At 41.4% G+C, this 22,843-nt stretch overlaps 1 protein-coding gene across 1 annotated transcript in view; it reads right to left on the bottom strand.

The window, feature by feature from the left end:
* Nucleotides 1-5,217: 5,217 nt before the first annotated feature.
* SCLT1 (sodium channel and clathrin linker 1) overlaps nucleotides 5,218-22,843 on the bottom strand; it is a 130,203-nt gene continuing 112,577 nt past the window's right edge. The window contains exons 19-21 of the mRNA XM_018560293.1: nucleotides 12,015-12,093; nucleotides 9,376-9,471; nucleotides 5,218-5,428 (exon numbers count right to left, since the gene is read on the bottom strand). Of these exons, the coding sequence (XP_018415795.1) occupies nucleotides 5,366-5,428; nucleotides 9,376-9,471; nucleotides 12,015-12,093 (238 nt within the window). The 3' untranslated portion in view covers nucleotides 5,218-5,365. The remainder of the gene's footprint in view (nucleotides 5,429-9,375; nucleotides 9,472-12,014; nucleotides 12,094-22,843) is intronic.

Here is a 22,843-nt window from a genome sequence, read left to right as displayed (position 1 = left end):
GCATAGTATTGTTTAATTTAGCAGTTCTTTTCTCTTGGGACATTATCCAGTGAATGTGATGTTTGACATTGGTGATACTAAGGGAAGGGGATTTCCAAGATTTGACTATTTCCCTCTTTGCGGCTGTAACAATGTGAGGGAAAAGTTTTAAAAAAGCAGAGGGGATATCATCCGGCTTATAATTAAGCAGAGCTATGGATGGATCTTTGGGTATGGTTCTATTCAGTAGATTAGAAGATATATTAAAGATGCGGTTCCAAAACTTCACAACTATTGGGCACTGCCACCATATGTGGATATACGTACCGGGAGCTGCATAGCCCCTGAAACAATTTGAGGAACATTGTGGAGAAAAGGTAGCCAATCCAGTGGGTACTACCAGCGAATATATTTTAAGCAGTTACAGCAAAAAAAAATTAAGGTTTTAAAGAAAGGAATATAAGCGGACCGTTCTAAGGACCCTTTTCAGTAGAATACATCCCCAATTCCAAAAAAGTTGGGACGCTGTGTAAAATCTATATAACAGAATGCAATGATCCACAAATCTCATAAACCCATAATTTATTCACATTAGAAAACATATCAAATGTTTAAACTAGGGATGCATCAATATCGGTTTCTGGGTATCCAGTACCGATATTTATCTTTCGGAACTCACTCATACTGAGTCAGCTCACTTGTTAGGGAAAGATCGTCAAGCTCTACAGGTAAAAGAACAGGGCATCCAAAGCAGCATCTGCTCCTCATGGCCGAATCCCTGTTCACGATCGCTGCACAGCGGTCTCAGATGTCCCTCTGGTCGGCTCACTCGATCACCTGGCAGGCTGTCATGATCTGCTCGTCCCTCTACCTCCTAGCAGAGAAGACAGCGACACAGGATGTAGGCACTGCGGCCCTCTTGCTCACAGCAGCTACACACGTCCTCCACCCAGGAAATGCCTCCAGAAATCCTCCTACCGCCAGAGTGCACTTCTCTCCTCTCACAGCATTCTGGGATATGTAGTCCTGAATAATCAGTCCTGCTAACATCTCCCTGGGCAAAGAACTCATGTCCCACAAGTCTCTGCTAGCAGAAACCCATGTCAACTGCAACATCAGGTTTGCCCTTATGGGGCCTGTTCCACAACAATGCTACAGTATCATCAGTGATAAGCCTCTTACAGTATGCATACCAGCCTACATTCACCCCCCCCCGCCTCCCCCCTCTCCCAGATGATCCACATTTGCCGCACCAAACGCTGGGTGCATATTCAATTTGTTGCTGTTTAACAATCCAGAGAATGTGGGTAGTGGCTGTGTACTGTGCCTTCACACAGTCTTTGGAATATATGTAAACCTCCTACTTTGAAATCTTCATATACAAATACCTGGAATATATATATTTTTGAATACAGTTTTTTTTCTATTTTAGTTTCCTGAAATGTGCGTTTAAGAAAGCAGCATCTTGTAGGTGAGAAATCAAATGACATTTTCAAGTCAAATTGCATTTTAAGGTAAGGGGAATAACACGACAGTTCATGCTTTCTTCTTTTAAAAGAGAACTATGTGGTAAGTGTTTTTTCCCATAGTTCTCTTTAGGGTCACGGGAGGACATATAGTAGTGTCCTCCCGTGACCCAAAGCTCAGTATATCGTGAGCTACAGCTTGTTTTGAATATTACATTTTAGGAAATTTGGAAGGCAGGCCCCATGGAAGAAACAATATCTGTCCAGTGGCCCCCAAGTCAATTGAGTTTGAGACCCCTGATTTAGATGGACTTTACCTAACAAATTAAAGCCTAACTCCAGCTTCTTTACCCTTTTGGGATAAAGGTTTTAACTAAATGAGTAAAAGCTGACCTTTGTAAGCACCCTCGTCAGTGTCAAATGGTTTGTCTCATCCCTCCAGCTGTCACTTTGGCTGGACATCTTGGTCTGTTAAAAGAAGCTGAAGAATAATAAACTTACTAGCAGGTTTAAAAGGTAATACAATTGGATGTTTGTTCTCACCATAAAATTATTTTCTTGGAGTCCACTGAGGGTCATAGGACGTCTTAAACCTTTGGCTATTACTGCTACCTACAAGAGGATTGGACGCTGGCAAACAAAAAGAACTGTAGACCAGCGAAGTATAATCCCTAATATTTTTTTATACATAAAAGCACTACTGAGAACATGATCATAAACCACGAACCATCTAGAAGTGTTTATTGTGCCTAAGCAGTATCCTGAAAATCCCTCTTTTGTTGTGAATCTTTCCTACAAAATAGCAGTGCCCTTCCTGGTAAGTGAGGGTGCCTACAGTCCCATATCTGTATATCTGCAGTGTGACACTCAGACACTTCTGTATCTGACTGCTAGTCTCTGGAGGTTTGGCGAAGTCACTGCTGCTGCTCACTGTTCTCCTTGTTGGAGACCCTAATATTTGAAGATTAAGTCCTGTCTCTACCATGATGGCCACCTCCATGCAAAGACACACAGCAGAACGAGGCATTGTAAGTCAGTAATGGGGAAAAGTTCACCTGCAAAAGAGATCACAGGCAATACTAGGGACTAGTCCTTTGCCTTCTGTCTGCCTTCTTTGGTCACCGCTTCATAGTTCAGTTCCACTTTAAGTTCTGTAGCTAATAGCTATCAGAATAAGGAATCACCCAATACCTTGTTTTACAGTGCTGTCCCCTTCCAGTGCCACCCAAGAGCGAACACCTGTAGTGAGGCAAATAAGAAGGCTGCTATTGCGGACCTCCTTCTAATAATACTAGTTGCTTGACTATGCCTGCCTCAGTTACCGACCTGGAGAAAGCATGTAGGTTGGAACGTCAGAGAGCTTGACCTGCACGTATGTTTCACGTCTGTGCCTTAGAGAGCATTGAAGGCACAGCATCAGTGCAACAACTGTCATTTACGGAGGGGTCAGTAATGGATCCCTGCATATTCTCTTGCTACAGGTTTCCTTTGTGTCCACATCCTGACAGTGAAGCGGATGTGCAGCCCCCATCTCAGAATACAATGCTTCGAGCCCGAGTACCCAGATAGCATCCCCGAACTTACTCTGTGGGCTTTCTATGAATATTCAGCTAGAGACTTCAAAAATTCCTATTGAAAGAAGACTGTGGAAAAGGTACAAGCTGAGAGTTTATGTTACCAGTAAAAACTGTATGTAGGCTCCGATGAGCAGGACCTTATTTCCCCTTATGTTCTGTATTATTAACAGTGCTGCATATGCATATTCTAATAAAAAGTGCTATCACATACCAAGGGGATAGATAGATAATTCTTATAATCAATCTATCTATCTATCTATCTATCTATCTATCTATCTATCCCCTTGGTATGTGATAGCACTTTTTATTAGAATATGCATATGCAGCACTGTTAATAATACAGAACATAAGGGGAAATAAGGTCCTGCTCATCGGAGCCTACATACAGGTTTTACTGGTAACATAAACTCTCAGCTTGTACCTTTTCCACAGTCTTCTTTCAATAGGAATTTTTGAAGTCTCTAGCTGAATATTCATAGAAAGCCCACAGAGTAAGTTCGGGGATGCTATCCACAGAGATAGATAGATAATTCTTATAATCTATCTATCTATCTATCTATCTATCTATCTATCTATCTATCTATCTATCTATCTATCTCTGTGAATGCTATGAGTAAAACAAAGGCAAAACATTTCTGTATGTATAAAAAATAAGTATTTTATTATATTAATTACATCTTTGTAAAAACTGTTAAAGCTGAACTCCAGGCTGATTAAAAAATTAAAACATGCAGTGGGTAATTCCTTCCTTCCCCTTCACACAGCAATCATTAAATGCTCATTAAAATAGAACTATGGGGTAACCTTTTTATCTAATAGTTCTCTTTAGTGTCACAGGAGGACATATACTAACCTCCCAAAGCTCAGTATTTAGTGAGCTATTGCCCGTTATATATACTGAGAGCACTGCAGCCGGGATGGATCCAGACAATACTGTCGAGATCCACCCGGCTTGCTGATTGACAGCGGGCTTTGCCTATCTAGAGGCAGAGCCAGCTATGCCTGCCCCCTCACCCATCTGTTCCTCCAGTCAGCTCTGGAGAATTGGAACATGGAATCCCTGTGGGGAGAGTTAACTGACAATCACCACTCTGCAGGGAGATGATCGGGAAGTGAGAGAGCGACAGTATGTGTTCACTCACTTCCCGATCTATAGAGTTGATGTGTGACAGTTTCAATGTCACACGTCACTCTAACTATGAGGATGAGTGTGAATCACTCACCTCATAGTTCTCCTTTAAATCTAGGGAGGGAATGAAGAAACTGTATCAGGGGGTTCAAGGGTTCAGCAATGTATTTTTCTACCTGATGCTCTGGGCTGTGGATGAGCCCTTGCCATCCTCACATGCAATGCAGGGCTATTAGCACTGCTTTGAATGTAGAAGAGGCAGGGGTGCAGCCGGGAGCGCCTTAGAGAGGAGGCTTTGGGGGACCAGTCTGATAGGTAGAGGTAGCCTGTCAGAGCAGGAAATAAGGCAAGTACACTGCCTGGCCAAAAAAAAAAAAAGTCACCACCTGGATTTAGATAAGCAAATAGGTCAGAGCCTTCCATTGGATATGTGTTATGATCTGGGGGGCTTCAGTTGGTCAAGTCTAGGCTCAGCAATTTTATGTCCTCCATAAATGAGGTCAGCTACCTACCTGAATATACTAAATGACCAGGTTTTTCCATCAATGGATTTTTTCTTTCCTTGGACATATTCCAAGATGACAATGCCAGGATTCATCGGGCTCAAATTGTGAGTGGTTCAGGGAGCATGGGGCATCATTGTCACACATGGATTGGCCACCACAGAGTCCAGACCTTAAGCCCATTGAGAATCTTTGGGATGTGCAGGAGAAGACTTTACACAGTGGTCCGACTCTCCTATCATCACTACAAGATCTTGGTGAAATATTAATGCAACTCTGGATGGAAATAAATATTGTGACATTGCATACGCTTATTAAAATGATGCCACCAGAAATGTGTGCCGTAATCAAAGCTAAAGGCGGTCCAACAAAATATTAGAGTGAGTGACTTTTTTGGACCGGCAGTGCATCTTATTACTCTACACCTAGCCTTTAAGAGCATTTAAAGAGGGACACTGCAAGATTTTCTTTTTCCTGCCTGGTGTTCAGCTCTAAAAAACTGATTTTATAAAACAGATTTTTTTTTTTTAAACAAGCAATTTAGAGTAAAAAAACAAAACATATCAAATCATAAGTTGCTTAGTTCTCATATCAAGTTTGGAAGTTCATGGTTGTCCACTGAGCTGCAGACAAGAAGCCATCAATTTCATGTTCTCCCTCGCTGGCACTGCGGGTTATATCATCCCAATTATAGCAGATGTACAGTTATTTTTAGATGTTTCCCAGGTCCAGTTTGTGAGAAGCTTTTCTCCTCTCAGAAACAACAAGATTAAGCTGCAAATAAATACAAATACATTATAAACTTACATGAAGTTTAGCACAATTTAAAGATGAACTAGAATACGCAAAGATATTGAAAAGGAAATGCCAGCTTGTTACACCTTTAACAAAATCATAAAAGCGGCTCCCAATATCCTTATACATTACAGCAGCAAACTACTGTGTACAACAACAGCAAAGATCAGCAAAGAGATCAACAAATGATTTAAAAGAAGTGTGAGGATGCATATGTATGCTGCAAAGTGAAGAAAGGAAAAGATGACAAGGAAAATAGAATAGCATTTGACTGAGAACTGGAAGAAAGAACAATTAGAAAATAAAACAAGACGTCCCTACAGAGAACAAGTCAGGGATGAGCATTGTAAGAATCAGAATCTCCATTCTTAAAAGGAGAACTATGGGGTCAGTGTTTTTCCCCATAGTTCTCCTTAGGGTAACGGGAGGACGCAAACTAGCGTCCCCCCGTCACCCTAAGCTCAGTATATCTCGCGGTATACTGAGATGCCGCAGCCGGAGCGGATCCCGACATTGATGTCGAGATCCGCCCAGCTGCATGAGTGACAGCTGGCTCTGCCTATCTAGAGGCAGAGCCAGCTGTACCCGCCCCCTCCCCCGTCCGTTCTGCCAGTCAGCGCTGGCAGATCGGAGCGGGGAGAGGGGAATACAGCCCCTCCCCTGTCACGGCAGAGAGCTGTGACAGGATCGAGAGGTGAGCGAGCGCTGGTATGTGTTCCCTCACCTCCCGATCTACTGAGCCGACCTGTGACAGTCTCATTGTCACAGGTCGGCTAGAACTATGAGGTGAGTGGAAATCACTCATCTCATAGTTCTCCTTTAACGCTGAACTCCAGCCTTACACCGTTGTACAGACTCCTGTATTTAAACTGTTTACTCTGATTTCACTGTACACTGTGAGCCTCTCATAGTGTATGCTAAAAGCTGCAGCAGGTCAGATAGCGACTCATTTCCTGGCTGGAGGACGCACAGACTCATCCTTCCCATCCCTTTATTCATTAGATTTCAATATTTGTAATAGTGGAGGCTCAGAATGTGGGTGTGACCTAGGGCAGTCTACATGCGAATGCAGTCTGCCTAGGATTGGCTACTCCTCCAGACTGACACCTGCCCATGAAGGCATTTTGATATTTGTATAACCTCTCCCAAGAGCCAGCCTACTGTTTGTATCAGGGCTGAGGGCTCTTGAGTTCTTGGATGTTTCCAGGAAGCTATGTACAGCCCCCTGCTGACTGCTCCCACCAGCCACGATCTGCTTGCATTGCACAGAGTCCACAGATTACATCACTGGGTTTAAAAAAAGTTATGTTATGAGCATGTCAAATGCTCCTATCCCTGTTGCAACCACTCGGCTCCATCTGGTGGTTGCCCCTTGTAACGGCACCTACCACAGTCCAGTCAGCTGCAGGCTGATCGGGCTAATCAGCCTGGCTACATGCCCCTTACAGCCTGGGCTTTGTTTAGTTGTGCTCTATTTAAACATCACAAGCCCAGGGCTCAGGACTTGTGATAGTTCAGGCCTGGTCTTGGCTTTGTCTACACAAGCCTGTATCCTTATCCTGAATCCCAGTCTTGCCTTTGATCTTGTATCCTATACTTCTTGTATTTGTTTCCTGTTCTCGTCTTGTGTTTTTCTTTCTGTTTGTTTTATACCTCAACATCACTCAGTACTTCTTGTTCCTGGAGGCCAGCCCGTGGCATCACCTGATCAGAGTAAATAGTTTAAGTCCTGGGGGCATCCAAGTACCGGTAGGCATGCTTGCCTTATGGGAACGGCGGCTGCTAAAGGTGAAACAATTAGCCACTATTTGTTCTGACAGCGTGTGTCCACAGCTGGTCCTGACATATGTGATGAAATCTGAAGGGTTTTATTTAAGTATGCCATTAGCATGTTGATGAGGGGGGGGGGGCAAAAGGAACCATGTAAGGCAACATATAAGCATATCAAACTACAGCTTTAATGAGCAGAAATGCCATCTCTTGGAGTAGGGAAAAACTGAAGTACTTGGATTTCTTATAAAGGAAAACAAGTAAATAAACATAAATGAAGCAATCCCTGAGAGGAAAGGCTTTGCTATTATAACTATTCAAGAGTGGAGATTCAGATTATTACATCTGCACATAAGTGATTTTCTTAAATCTGTCATGAAAAATCTTGATTAAACCTAAAACAGTCAACGCAAAGTGCCTGTACATGCTTATTTTTGTATTTTAACCCTCTTGTGGGTTAGAAAGCCTGGGCATAAACAAATATGAATAAACAAATTCTGTCATTTCACAGTATAAAATATTAGTTTAAAGGGTATGTTACCCTAAAAGTTAATATTGAATATATATGTCTGTGTATTTATGTACCTGTTGGGAAATCTAGCCCAATCCTTTGATGTGGAAAACCTGGTGATCTGACCACACTCAGCATGGAAGCAGATTCGTGCTGGCATGATCAATTTGCGCAGTTGTGCATTTTGCTTGGAGTCACAGGACGCCATGCTAATGCACGGCATGCCTGTATCTCCCGCCACGTCCCGCACCCAGCCCTGCTTTGTTGATTGACAGCCACTCCTGGCCTTGATGGCCAAACCACCCAAAAGGAGAGACAGGCATGCCGTGTGTCAGCATGGTGCCATTTAACTCCAAGCAGGGAGGAGAAGCTGCTGTGATGTGACATGGCCGACATATGAGACACTAAAAAAGGTATTTAACATTGATTTTTTTTTTTAAAAGAAGAAAAACTACTTGATGTGTTACAGTTGGCTATTATAATAATGCGCCTTCATATTTTAAATAATGAGCCTTAATCATTAACATAATGAGATAAATTGTTATAATTAGCTTGTGCATGATTTTGCCATTCATTTTACAGCATGTCGTTCTGTAATTGGAAAGTGTTAATTAGCATGTAGAAAAAATTAATATATATTGCACGCATAAAACAATCCTTGAACGTGATTCCTCAGCCAGTCACAACCTCAGAGACACCTCGGTATGGCTTACACCTTAACCTACTGTACTTGAAGTAATCACTGATCGTTATATTGGTATTCATGGTCTACTGCACATTTTCCTAACATGAGTAGGTAAGAGGCAGAATCTCGATCAGGTTGTATTGCTTTCTGTGTTCTGGTTGAGGTGATTTCCCCTCACTTCCTATCCTGGTGACAGGTATAATCAACACCGTATTAGAAAAAAAATTGATACATGAGTTTTAGGAGAAGAAAAATTGCCACAAATAAATATGTCAGGGTCACTTTCCTGGGAAGATATTTAGAATGCATGTTTTATTGTGGAGAATGTAGCTAGTGTTGCCGTAACATGGTAAGGAGGCGGGAACAGTCTCCTTCTATGCTGCCATTTCACTTTCATTATAGGTCTCCTCCCGAATCCCCACCCTTTAAGTGGACAGTGAAAGGAGCAGCAGCATACTGACAAATTCATCTCTCTGTCAATCTGCTCCCACCTCCTATCAGCATGCCCCTTGCAGCACAACTAACTGACTAATGTGCTGTTGCCCTACCCCTGCCTCCTAACACTGAGTTCTGCTGTACAGGTAAATGCAAGAAGCTAATAACAAAGTCAAATTCTTTAACTTACACCGAGTGAATTAAAAAAAAAAACACATTTAGGGATGTATTAATTATTACAGAGCTGAATCATTTTAAGTCTTTTATATCTACCTGGATTTCAGCTTCAAATGTTATACAGGAAAAGGTTAGTTGAAATGTCATTCATAATTTCCAGTTTACTACCCTTGCCCCAGGACTACAATCTCCCTATTCAAATCTTTGCTACAAGGACTATGCTGACCTAGGTGTGGTTAAAAAAGGGACGTTGCGCTTTATATTTCTAGGTGTTTTATAGGACTGAACTGCTTTTTAATTTCCGTACATAATGGCGTTAGAATAAATAAAATACAACTTTGTTATAACCTGTTTTGATGCCTGCACCGCTTGTTCCTCCGCTTTGTTTAGACGTTTCTGAAGTCTGGTGCTTTTTTCTTGTAAATCAGCAATCATTTTTTCCAGCTGTTGAATAATAACACGTACAGTTAAATGAATAAAAATTGCAGTGCTTTTTTTGGCATTGAACACTAGCTTTGTTCGACATCTGTTTGGCTGCTGTGCAGAACACTTGTCCTCCCTTCCAGTCTCTGTGCATGACACCCAGAGTCAATAGCAGATAAGGTCATAGTCAATAGCAGGTCAGCAAATGGAAGACAAAACATTTTTTCCTTTTGGATAAAGTGCTTAGGAGGAGCAAGCAGTTTATCGGGATGCTTCCAACATCCATAGAGAAATAGTTGGAAAAGTGAGTGCAACTCAAGAATGCACCAGGCTAATCCTCTAGTTTCAGAGTGGTGTGCACTACATCAGAGCTGAAATGGTCACATTTATTTTAGAAGCAATAGCAGAAGGCTGCGACTCCTCGGCGCTAAGCTCATAAGTCAAGGAGTCAAGTGGCTCAGAATTAGAGGCTCTATGTTAAAAAACTCAGCAGAAATAGGAGAGAGTCCAGCCACACCTCCTAGAGCCATAGAGGACTCCATGGACAGAGCAGACTCTAAGAGCAGAGAACAACACAATTCAAGGCTGCAGACATTGTCATTAGGCAAGCAAGCCAGAAGCTGATAGCAGAATGTGAGTTGTTGGGTGCACCTGGTATAGAAGGACTGTGTCAACCCCCCGTCTAGAATCCGACATGTTGCGATTGCGTGGCAGTAAGGCAACATATAGGCTAAGGGTTAGAAGCAAGGTCTCAGGTACTCATGAAACCCAGACAGGTGGTTGCCGGTTAGGGTGAGATGGATGGAGGTGACAAAGGTTCGCTGTAGGTGGGCAGCAGAAGTGGATCGAAGTACCACATGGCTCTTTGGAAGCAGGAGCGGATAGAGGTTTCCTTGATGCTTTATGGTGGTAAAGAGTGTGTCTAGCAAATGTGTGCGACACTCCACCCAGTGGATGACGTAAGCGATCAGTACCACAAACTTAACTCCCTTTGTGGAAAAAACGGTGGCTATGTGGAAAAATGCCATCCAGTAATCTATGTAAACGAGGTAGGCTCTGTTGCTCGGCCGATCAACTGAAGTGAATCTTCACAGGCAGGACAAGTGCTCAGGCAAAGCCACTGGCTCTGGACCTGGAAATCACTCTGCAAGTAGCTTTTACAGAACGGAGTGCCCTACATGGAACCCAGTGCCCGAAGATCACTTTTAGGCTATTTACCCCCCCACGTCCAGTCCAGATGTAGTGCTACAAAAGACAGACTGCAAAGGAGACAAAGCTTCAGTGATATAGAGAAGAGCCTTTATTTAAAAAAAAAGGAAAAAAGCGGCGAGCATAAAAAAAACCCCTAGGTCATGTGATCTCTATTAAAAGGTGAGGTTTTGCCGCCGACCTGATCTTCAACCCTCCCCTTTAATAAAGATGACCAAATGAGACTTTTAGTTATGTGAGCAGCACTGAACAGAACCATAGTTCAGAACACATAGTTTAGCACTAACTTTTATTTACCTCAGCAAGACTGTTAGCATAGCTTTATGTTAATAAAAGAACCCTTTACTCTGCCCTCCCAAAAAGGGGAAAGTAACAGATGTGCTGGAAAGCAGGCATGACAAGGAGCCTTTATTTACCTTCCACACACTGGCCTGCTGTGTAAATTCCAACCAAACATTGGGATGAAGTTTACACAGGGCTAAAAACCTTGTCTTTACACCAAATAACAGTATTTTGGCCTGGTCTGTGACAGTGCTGGGTGTCAGAGCAGAAAATCCCCAAGCACCAGCAGTGTCATTTTGGAAAAAGTGTGAATCACAGTCTCCCTATATCCAGAAATACCAGGGAGTGTCTCTTCCCTTCTGGCTGCTGAATGGAGTGACAGAGGAGTGGAGGGAAGATGAGTATGTGCAGCTGGATAGAACCTTGCAAAGCAAAGCACAGGTTCACTTTAACATGCAGCCTATTAATACTTAGATAACAGACAGAATGAATCTGCATAGGGAACAGAGGTGTACATCCCAAGTCCTAAAGGCTCATAAAGGCCAGATTTTTGGGAGTACATAATAATTTGGCTCAAAGACACAAACTTGGGGACTCCTGCAGCAAAATGGATGAGACTTCATGGGTGTGGGATAAGAGTTAGGGACTCACCAGCAGAATTCCAAGGAGATATAAGAGGCTAGTAAAATATAGTAGTGTATAAATCGGAAGTAAAGAGAAAAGACTGTAAAAGCATTGGCATCTATGATACACATATATCACTTGTATTGCTCCATTTTATACAGAGTGTATAATACAGAATTAATGATCAGTATCGGGTGGAAGGACCTTTAATAACTTTATAACTCATGACCCTAAAGGATTGGGGTTGTCCAGCTCTCATTTACATCACATCTGATATCATAAAGAAACTATATGCTGCAGCTTATATGAAATAATAACATTGGCACAGCTTTCCACACCATATAGTCAGTACTGTCACCAACCAATCGTAACTGATTACCACATCAGGCAAGAGAACTGGTTGAAAAATGAACCTTGGAACACAAGAACATGATATGTGGCTGTATTACCTCAAACATTTTCTCATGGCTGGCTTCTAACTGTGAAAGTAACTCATGTTTTTGCTGTTTTTCTCTTTTTATTTCCCTTCTGAAAAAAAAAAAAAAAATATATATAATATATACACATACACACACAAAGATTTTAGCCAACGTCTGATTAATATGAAATGCATTACAGTTTAAAGAGGTCCATAAAGCATCAAATATTCCTAAAATTACCATACAACACACCATGTTTAAAATTAAGGCTAACCTCCCGGCTCCCCTCCGCCCCACACAAACCACCCTTTTAGTAATTGCTGCCATATAACAAAAAACACAAAACACCTCCAGTTGAACATACAACCATCGGCCTTAACACCCACCTAATATTGAGCACGTCCCCCTTTTGCTGCCAAAACAGCCCTGACCCGTTGATGCATGTACTCCACTAGGCCTCTGAAGGTATCCTGTGGTATCTGGTACTAAGTATCGGCATTGGTACTGGTACTAAGTATCTGGTACTAAGCCCTTCGAACTAAGCTAGCTCTTCTATTGGAATGAACTGCATGGGCCACCCTTCGCTCCCCACGTGCAACAGTGAGCATTGGCCACGCATGACCCTGTCCCTGGTTCACCAGTTTTCCTTCCTTGGACCTTTTTGGTAGGTCCTGACCACTGCAGACTGGGAACATCCCACAAGAGCTGCAGTTTTGAAGTTGCTCTGACCCAGTTGTCTAGCCATCACAATTTGGGGATTGTCAGAGTTGCTCAAATCCTTACGCTTGCCCCTTTTTTTCTGCAACACATCAATTCAGAGTGAAAATGTTCACTAGCTGCCTAGTGTCCCACCCACTTCCAGGTGCCACTGAGATGAGGAAATCAATGCCGATCAATCACCTCTCAGTGGTGATTATGTTATGATTGATCAGTGTATATACATATTTACCTAGCTTGGTGTTCCTCCTTGAACTCTAACAATTACATACAATGGAGGGAGAACCAATATTTAACCTATTCATTCCCTAGAAAGTTGTGACTGAGAAATGAGGCTCTGTGTGCCTCACTAGCTGTTGAACTGGCTGCATCCTGAAAACCAGAGCCAGTCACAGAATGGCTGCCTGTGCTCTATACAGGCACATTGTGGAAGCAAGGCGACTGATTAGCCCAGCCCTCCTAAAAGCACCTCTCAAGTGAACAAGCACTCTGCTAATCACACTTTCACACAATCTGAAGTGCTAATAATATAATTAGGATATGGAAACTATATCACATAGATGTGTGCCTGCAGCTATAGTGTAAATCTCCCCTAATTCCTCTTGATCCCCTAGTATTTTCCCCTCGGCATGTGATGACTCATGAGGATAAAGTTTGCAGATTCATTTAGAGGTCACTTGATGATAATAATCCCACTTAGCAGCGCACCAATCGTGTAGCAATAAAAGCAATTCATTCTATAACAAACCATTTAAATGGCTCGGTGGCAGCAAGCAGACACAAGTTTAATCAAATGCCAAGTCCATTTTGCCCAAATGACTCACAAAATAATGAATACTGTGAATTGCTTTATAAAAGCGAAACAGGGCTAACCTTAATTTATAAATCTATAAAAGAAGCCTAAGTATATATTACTGGTGACAGCGTTTTATAGTGTACTTTGGTAAATGTCCTGAAGTGCACAGGAGTCAAAATATATCAGACACAATCTAACCGAAAATGAATCTCATTTAAAGTTTAATTACATACTTCCATGTGTTATGAATATATTCAAGCCTTCCACTCAGAAATAAATTGTGCCTGGATGCAGAGAACATGGTGTTATAGGCTTTACAGAGTAAAACCATGGAAATAATTCTTATTAAATCAATCTGCCCTCAGAAAAAAAAACAGCCACAAGCATATTGATAAGGGCGAGCACTTTGCCCCAACTACGCCGCCTGTGTTATCTCTGCATGACAAAGGAAAACATTACAGTAGAAGCCCTAATTTATACTTACCCAGTCTGACTTTTTTTCTGCAATGTACGTTTTCTTTTTGTGGTCCCATTCTGGTCCCAGCCATAGTCCATTCCTTGAAAATCTCACATTCTCAGAATTCAAAGCAATTCTTGGGCTAGCAACATGGATGTCATACTTAGAAGCATGTCACACAAGTATATGCCGTGTCAGGGGTAGGCAACACAAGGACTCCAGTTGTTATTGAACTACAAATCCCATGAGGCATTGCAAGACTGATAGCCGCAGGCATGACTCCCAGAGGCATGATGTTATTGGTAGTTTCAGTGCAGCTGGAGTGCTGAGGTTGCCTTTCCTGTGATGTGTAGTTCCCTCTCTCTGCATCACCAATTACATTGAAAATTCTGGAGCTGGCCATACATCTATGGAAGAAGAAGAAATGCTCAATTACCCCACCCACACTAAACAGCATGGATGTTGGAATCCCCCTCCACAATGGACTGTCAGCTGATTGGCCAAGTGTTTTGCGGACCAGCTCCATTAGCAAAAGCTGATTGAAAAATTTAACTGAGGGGTGCTGACAGTGCTACATACTGGTCGCATTTCAACCAGTGTATACCCAGCATTAATTAGGCCTGGATCTGATTCATGGGAAACTGTCAGAATTTTCTTTGTACTCTTATGTGTTTACATCTGAGACAGCAAGGAGGGTGTTCCAGCATCACCATAAGGTACCTTCCAGGATCATCAGATTACAGCCAGAGGGACTGGTGCAGGACAACTACTTCTGGATGAAAACTGAACTACTCAGCAGGTAGGCTTTGCTACATGTACGCATCTGAAGGATTTCATTTCCAATCCAGGCCTAAACTGTTAGAGGGAATTATTAAGGACTACTTAGTGGAATTCGTCCGGGATCATAGTATAATAAGTGATATGCAGCACGGATTTAGGAAGGATCGTTCTTGCCAGACCAACCTGCTGACCTTTTACGAAGAGGTAAGTAGAGATCTGAATGGGGGGAGGCCGGTGGACGTAGTATATCTGGACTTTGCCAAAGCGTTTGATACGGTGCCACATAAACGCTTGTTATACAAGCTAAGGGCTATGGGCGTAGATGAATTTGTGTGTACGTGGATAGAAAACTGGCTACAAGAACATGTACAAAGAGTATCAGTTAATGGCACCTTCTCAGACTGGGCTGAGGTCATGAGTGGCGTGCACCAATGTTCTGTGCTGGGTCCCATGCTTTTTAACCTGTTTATTAATGATATCAGGGAGGGAGTGAGAAGTCATGTCTCAGTGTTTGCTGATGATACGAAAATTGGGAGGTTAGTAGACACAGATTTAGACATTATAACTTTACAGGAGGACCTGGATAGAATCGGGGAATGGGCAACTGTATGGCAGATGAAGTTCAATGTCAATAAATGTAAGGTAATGCACCTTGGAGTTAAAAATAGGCAAATGGACTATACACTTCTGCTGACCTTTTACGAAGAGGTAAGTAGAGATCTGAATGGGGGGAGGCCGGTGGACGTAGTATATCTGGACTTTGCCAAAGCGTTTGATACGGTGCCACATAAACGCTTGTTATACAAGCTAAGGGCTATGGGCGTAGATGAATTTGTGTGTACGTGGATAGAAAACTGGCTACAAGAACATGTACAAAGAGTATCAGTTAATGGCACCTTCTCAGACTGGGCTGAGGTCATGAGTGGCGTGCACCAATGTTCTGTGCTGGGTCCCATGCTTTTTAACCTGTTTATTAATGATATCAGGGAGGGAGTGAGAAGTCATGTCTCAGTGTTTGCTGATGATACGAAAATTGGGAGGTTAGTAGACACAGATTTAGACATTATAACTTTACAGGAGGACCTGGATAGAATCGGGGAATGGGCAACTGTATGGCAGATGAAGTTCAATGTCAATAAATGTAAGGTAATGCACCTTGGAGTTAAAAATAGGCAAATGGACTATACACTGGGCGTTTTGTAGCGCGTTCCTATGCTCTGCAAAACGCTCAAACACCGAAATCCCATTATTTCCTATGGGTATGGTTCACACCTGGGCGTATTACAGGCCGTATGAACGTGCTGCAAAACGCCCTACGCCCAAAGAAGTACAGGAGCTTCTTTGGGGCGTATTTGCCGCGCTATCCATTGGGATAAAGCCAGGTAGCCATCGGAAACGGGCGTTTGTCGCGCAGGTTTTTTTTAACCCGCGAATCGCTGTAAAAAACGCGCGACAAATGCGCATATTCGATACGCCTAAGTGTGAACCCAGCCTTATGGGTGTGCCACTAGGGAAGTCAGAAATGGAGAAGGATTTGGGGGTTATTATAGACTGCAGACTGAAGAATAGCTTGCAGTGCCAGGCTGCTGTAAACAAAGCAAGTAGATTCCTGTCTTGCATTAAGAAGGGAATGTCTTGCAGGGACAAGTCTATAATTTTGCCACTTTACAGATCACTGCACTGATCACATCTGGAGTATGCGGTCCAGTTTTGGTCACCGATACTCATAAACGATGTTCTTGAGCTGGAAAAAGTCCAGAGGAGGGCAACCAAACTCATTAAGGGGTTCGAGGATCTGAACTATGAAAAAAGGTTGTTAAAATTAAATATGTTCTCGTTGAAGGTTAGGAGATTAAGGGGGGACATGATTTTTCATGTATAAACTATTCAAGGGTGACAGCAACATTATCAACAAACTGTTTACGGTTAGCTCCGTAACAAAGACCAGAGGGCACAACCAAAAATTGGTGGGAAAAAAATTTCAACATACAGGGCGCAAGGGGTTCTTCACAGTTAGAGCGGTTAGGGTCTGGAACTCGCTGCCGCAGGAAGTGATCTCAGCTAAGAGTGTTGAATCATTCAAGAGACTCCTGGACGAGTTCCTTGGAGACCATAATATACATGGGTACAGGTACTGCTAAGAGAAAAATCACACATGGACTCATATACACGCACACACCTGCTCAAACATAAATGCATACACGCAATAGGTTGGACTTGATGGACTTATGTCTTTATTCAACCTCAAATACTATGTAACTATGTAACAATCTCTACTGCAATGCACCTTTTATCAAATCCAAGAATAAAATCAAAATCTGCCTAAAGATTGACCTGGAGAAGGATAAAAGATCTATTATACAGTTCACAATCTGTAATATATATATATATATATATATATATATATATATATATATATATATATATATATATATATATATTATATATTTATCTATCTATCTATGGATAGATATATTGATAGATCTATCTATCCATCTATATATCTATTTATCTATCTATCTATATACATTTATGATTCCTTGAGACTCAGTAATACTGTCTTTACGCTATGCATTTGCTCCTTCTCTTAACTTTTTTTTTCTGTCGTTCAAATGAGGTTAACCTGAAATGAGACATCAGAATGAAGACGAGCAGAAATAACGATGAGCCATTCTTATTGAGCTCATTTTTTAGGCCCTTGGCTGAAAGGGAGTAAAGGAGGTATGCAAGACTTTGCCTGTTAAAATGCTTTCCATGTATTTGATTCTTTCTTTTTACATTACACTCTATTACAGCAATCAAGCGTTGAGAAGCTAGAGAGGCTGTAAAACTGTGCAAATTTGGGGAATGTGCAACTGTAAATTCTGTCGCCTCCTGCAAGTCGGATCAACAAAAATGCTTTCATATAGCATAAAAAGGTATTACTGGAAATAAAAAGCTACTTGAAAGTATGAAACATCAACCTGAAGCGCACACTAAGCTAATGAAGCAGTGGATGAGACTGACAATGAGTCAGGGAAAGCTAGACACTGAACACAGACAAAGGTATTCAGAAATCAAATGTGCTCTATTTCATGGTTTGGCAAATAGGTTTAGGAGGTGCCAGCTGTAGCTGGTGCATTATTCATTATGTGCAGATAACAAATTAACAGGGCCTGTGCCAGATGTGTTTTGTTCTAGTGAAAAAACGGCAATATGCTTTAGTTACTTTCCTGATTATGGATTTCTGTATTGTGCCAATACCTGCAGCTGTCTTGCTCAATCGGCAGAAAAAAGTATTTAATGGCATTCTTTAGCCGAGATGCAGCAACTGCCAAGCAAAACACACACATACAGCAGGGAATACAACAAAAATGTAACAAATGTAAAAACATAAGTAAAATCCAAATGATTGCTTTTTATATGACGCCACGACAAAAGGCAGCCTAAACCCGCTCAGATTTTTTTAGATGATAAATCCAGGAGCTGCGGTGTAAACAGTCTTATCAGGCTGAAATGACAATCTCATTTTGTTTTATGGAGGTTGCAGCAACGAAAGGGGGAACTCTATTTGGCTGTATGACAGCAGGTAATGTTTAGATAATGACAAGGAGGAACAGGCTACAATGGTGACATGGTTCTAATACTACTCTACCTATACACTTTCCAATTTTTATGAGCATTGCAATCTATTTGGGAACTGTTAGGTATAACCTAGTAGAGCAAAAAGAAAATCAGAGACAAACCCTCATATAAAAAGGCTTCCTTCTCTTTCGAAAAGAAAACAAAATTTTTTTTTGATACTTGTCAAAATCTTAATTATCCTGGATCGATCAAAATATAAATACCAGTCATTCAGCAAAAGTCAATTTTGTTCTGTTAAATTGTATTGGATAAAAGGTAATTTTGTTAACAGTTTAGGAAAATTTACTGAGTATTTGTATTTATTTTTTTATATTCAAGTAACCACTGGGTCTGCACCAGCTCACAATAATTTAGTGTACAGCATTTCATAGTTCAATTATGACCTAGAATAATCTAAAGAATTGTTATGAGATTGGAAATGTATCTAAACAGAACTGCAACCAACATAAAAAAACAATAAAATTATCTTAAAATGAAGGGATTTTATTGACTGCCTGAAAAGGGAAAGTGATAAAAATACAGAATCTCAGCATCTGTACATAAACAGGGGTCCGATTTGTCATCACATCAACAACAAAAATCTAGGTTTTCCATTCACTAAGTAATATTAACAAATGGTGTGGTCAGTTCAAGCATCGCTTCTGACGATCACATAGCGGGAACAGTGTGATCTAATCCAAACTCAGGTACTGAGAACATCCCACACATGGAAAGGGAGATTCTGCACAGGAAGTACCTTTACCCATAGAAATCTATGTGGGTCTACGGGGCAAATGTAGGCAGTAGTGAGAAAAGGATGGGCTGGCCACATGCAAACATTGCGGTGGGATGCCAGAGGACTTGCTCCAGAACTTGGCAAGTATGCGGCTGAAAGAGAAGAGGGTGGCTTACATCTGCTAAAAATGTCATTCAAAAGTTATCACTCAAATTATACCTACTGTTAGTAGATGTAAGGTCTACCTGGAAAAAAAGAAAAAAGTGAAATAATATTTACTTTACCCTCAGCATCACTGACTGTGATGTCAACGTCGTTCTAGGAAGATTCCAGGGGGATGCAGAACAAGCGAAATCTTGCAAGAATGCACTTCAGCCCATTGCAAGGGCATCTTCTTGAAAGATTTTGGTTGTTCTGTATTCCCCAGAACCTAGCTAGAAGGAGTTTGAGGTCATCTTCACCTAGCCACCACGGGCCACCACTACACGATTTAAAGTGACACTAAACTCAGGAGTTAAATCATACAAATACATTCAAGTACCTCCACTATTAACAAAAATGTATCTTATTTGTATATCAGTCGGCTGTAGAGCCTCAAATCATCTCTGAATTGGTGCTGACACTGTCCTTCCTTCTGGAGGGTGGATACTTTTCCCCATGGTCCCTGTGTGTGCTGTAAAGTAGCCAACGTTCCAAGCTGCTCCCCATGATACACTACAATCTCAATACAAATTCATAAACTAAACATGAGATTGTAGTCCATCATGGAAAAGAGCTTGGAGCAGTGACTGCTTTACAAAACACACAAGGACCATGGGGAACAGAAGTAGCCACCGCTCCAGAAGGAAGGACAGTGTCAGCACCAATTCAGAGATGATTTGAGGATCTACAGCCGAGTGATACACAAATAAGATACATTTTAGTTATTTGTGTTAATAGTTAAGATACTTGAATGCATTTTTAAGATGCGACTCCTGAGCTTAGTGCCACTTTAAGAAGGGAAAGGTGACGCAGACAGCATGAGCAGATCTTGCATTTCACTGCAAGGTCCACTTTAAGGATATCTGTATTGAGGGAATACATAGGTTTCCATTTCTGACTTGTCCTTTTAAAAATGTTAGTTGCCTGGCTATAATGCTGATCCAACAGCACAGATCTAAAACAAGTATGCAGGTAAGGAGTTTCCTTTCTAATCTGCATGCTTCTTCCGAGTAAGCAGCCAAAAGTATAGAAGCCAGAGACAGCCAGGCAACTAGTATTTTTAGGAGGTAAGCAACAGAATTCCCCTCCCCATTCCCTATTTCTCTCAGCACTGGTTTCTTTTTTAATTGCCCCTCAACCTACTCTTGCTTGTATTGCCATGGCCAACATAGTCAAACACTATGAAGGCACACAATATAGGCTTAAAAGGAGAACAAATTAAGAAAAGGAAATTATGAAATTTGAAGAAATCCATTAGAAGTAAGTCTGCAAAATGAAAAAAACATACAACCTGCGAATGAAGACCTTTCATACTTGCCTGTCCCCATGTTCATTCCTCCAGTCTTTGCTCTTTTGTAGAGCTATGGCATCTTCACAGACACAGTAGTGATCTAGGGTCCAGAACTACAGCACGCGGTGGGGGGAACAAGCGTCAAAGACTAGTAAAAGTGTCAGATGTGAAGAGTCTTTGGGCAGTCATAGTTCTCAAACAGTGCAATTGAGAAGCGGGTGGTGGGACTGGCAAGTATAAAAGGTCTTCTTCAGCAGATGGAGTGCTTTTCAGTTTTTCAAATACTCTACAAATAAAATAACCCCAAAAAATTTACTAAAACCTTAAATCATAGGAAGATCAACTGCAAGTGATGTTGTCCAATTCAGAAATAGAAGTGATGTCTATGTTGGTATGATGACAAACCTCTCATATCCCCCCATTTTCTGTGAGAAACCAGCAAGGCCAGGCTTTGGCCATGCATGTATATGCTACAATGCTTACCTGAACAACTACAAATCAGCATTGGATTGTACTATACGACATACAGGAAAGCTTCGGTCTTTGTTAACCTGTCCCCCAAGGGAAATGTATACAATGATGCCATAGGAGAAAGATGATATCAAAGTACACAGCAGTAGGTAACTGTTGCTCATTAAAACCCACAAGTTAAATACATTTAATGGATTACAACAAGGCATAGATCAGCATAAGTTGTTACTGCTGAACAAACAAGGAGTTGTTTATTAATCTCTAGTGACATTTTAAAAGACAGATAAGTAATCCGGATTCTAGTTTTTAACCCGCACACTTGCGTATACAGTACTCTAGCCTTCACATATTCAGTGGTTGCATAGGCCTAAATTAAAAGCAACTCTTGTCAATATGTCCTGCAGCATTTGATAGACTCAACATGAACTCTTGAAAGATCATGTCCAATAATACCCAGGTAATCATCAGTTTGTTCTAGAAAGAAGTGCCTCAATTTGCAAAATGCCAAGAAGCAGATGCCACCGCAGCACCCAGTGACAATAGATTGCTCTGTCTGCCTCAATGTATTGCAGACACCAGTTCTATTAGGCTGCTAACTCTTCAGAGTGACTGCTTCTCCCATACCAATTTAAAAATCCGGGCGAGGTGCCAGTCTGGTCTCTGAAAGATTTACAGATCCTCCGTCAGCACACAAACAGCATAAAATAATTTATTTTTTTTTAAAATACACACGCACTTATATTCTAATGTCTGTCTCCAATGGAAAACAAAGTATAGAGGTTGTCTATAGCTCTGTTTCATTTCCGAATCATGATGAAACTTAACACTTAACAGCTGTTTAAAGAATATTTTCCTTAAAGTGTAAGCGCCGACGAGGGTCACTATTTGCTCAACCTATTTTAAAAAGCAGTATAAATAACACTGCAACATTAAATTCTGCTGAGCAAGTTTTTAATTAGCATACCTTGGAAAAGCAAAGTACTTGGATGAGCTTCAAGTCTCAGCAAAAATGTCAGTTAAAGGGCATTGAGAATGAAAGAAATGTGTATGCAATGCACATTTGTAAATACAAAAACTGTGTGCATGTTAGGGCCACACTATTTAGTATTTTCTTTGCTTTCCTTGTTGGCAAAATGGGATTTAATTTTTTTTTTAATCCAACTAGGTAAAAATAGGAATTGCTACATTACAGGGATGTATTTTGGAGGTTAAGGGTTTGCACGTGGCTAAAACTAAACTGAGGTCAACGTTGCCGACTCAGCAAACTTAACATCTATTAATAGGATATTTGGAGCCTCTATCAGACAGAAAACATACAGGCGGCTGACCGTTCCTCAAGGTTCTAAAGTGTTCCCACTTTCCTAAAGAACATCTGTTTAAGGTGCACAGTGGTCAAAAAGGAACATTATACATGTTAACTCTGGAGCTCTGACTTCCCTTGGCAGCTGTCAGTTGGCTGGCCTTGGCAAAAGCCTGGCAATTGCCCGTGTCTCTATCTTCTGAATGGATCTAAAGGCAAGGCTCCATGATGTGCCCTTGGGTTTCATCGCAGTCCTTCTCATTCATGTGAGGGTAGTGGGCAGTTTTAAAGTTAAAAACCAACATTTTATATATTGCATCTTACCAGCCCATACATGAGTTAGTAGCATTAGTTTCTCTTTCAGGTGTTTGCCCTTTATTTTCACCTGATAACTTGTGAATGACACACTTCCTGTCCCTTTGAGTCTACATTTACTTCTCCTTGGGATCTATGGAAGGAGCCATGGTTGTCATACAGGCTGGACTTCAAACATGTCTGCCTTTGTCC

The sequence above is a fragment of the Nanorana parkeri genome, unplaced genomic scaffold, assembly GCF_000935625.1.
Source record: "Nanorana parkeri isolate BGI_ZX_2015 unplaced genomic scaffold, ASM93562v1 scaffold446, whole genome shotgun sequence".
In the NCBI taxonomy this organism is placed as follows: Eukaryota; Metazoa; Chordata; class Amphibia; order Anura; family Dicroglossidae; genus Nanorana; species Nanorana parkeri.
This window is presented reverse-complemented; position numbering and strand designations above follow the sequence as displayed.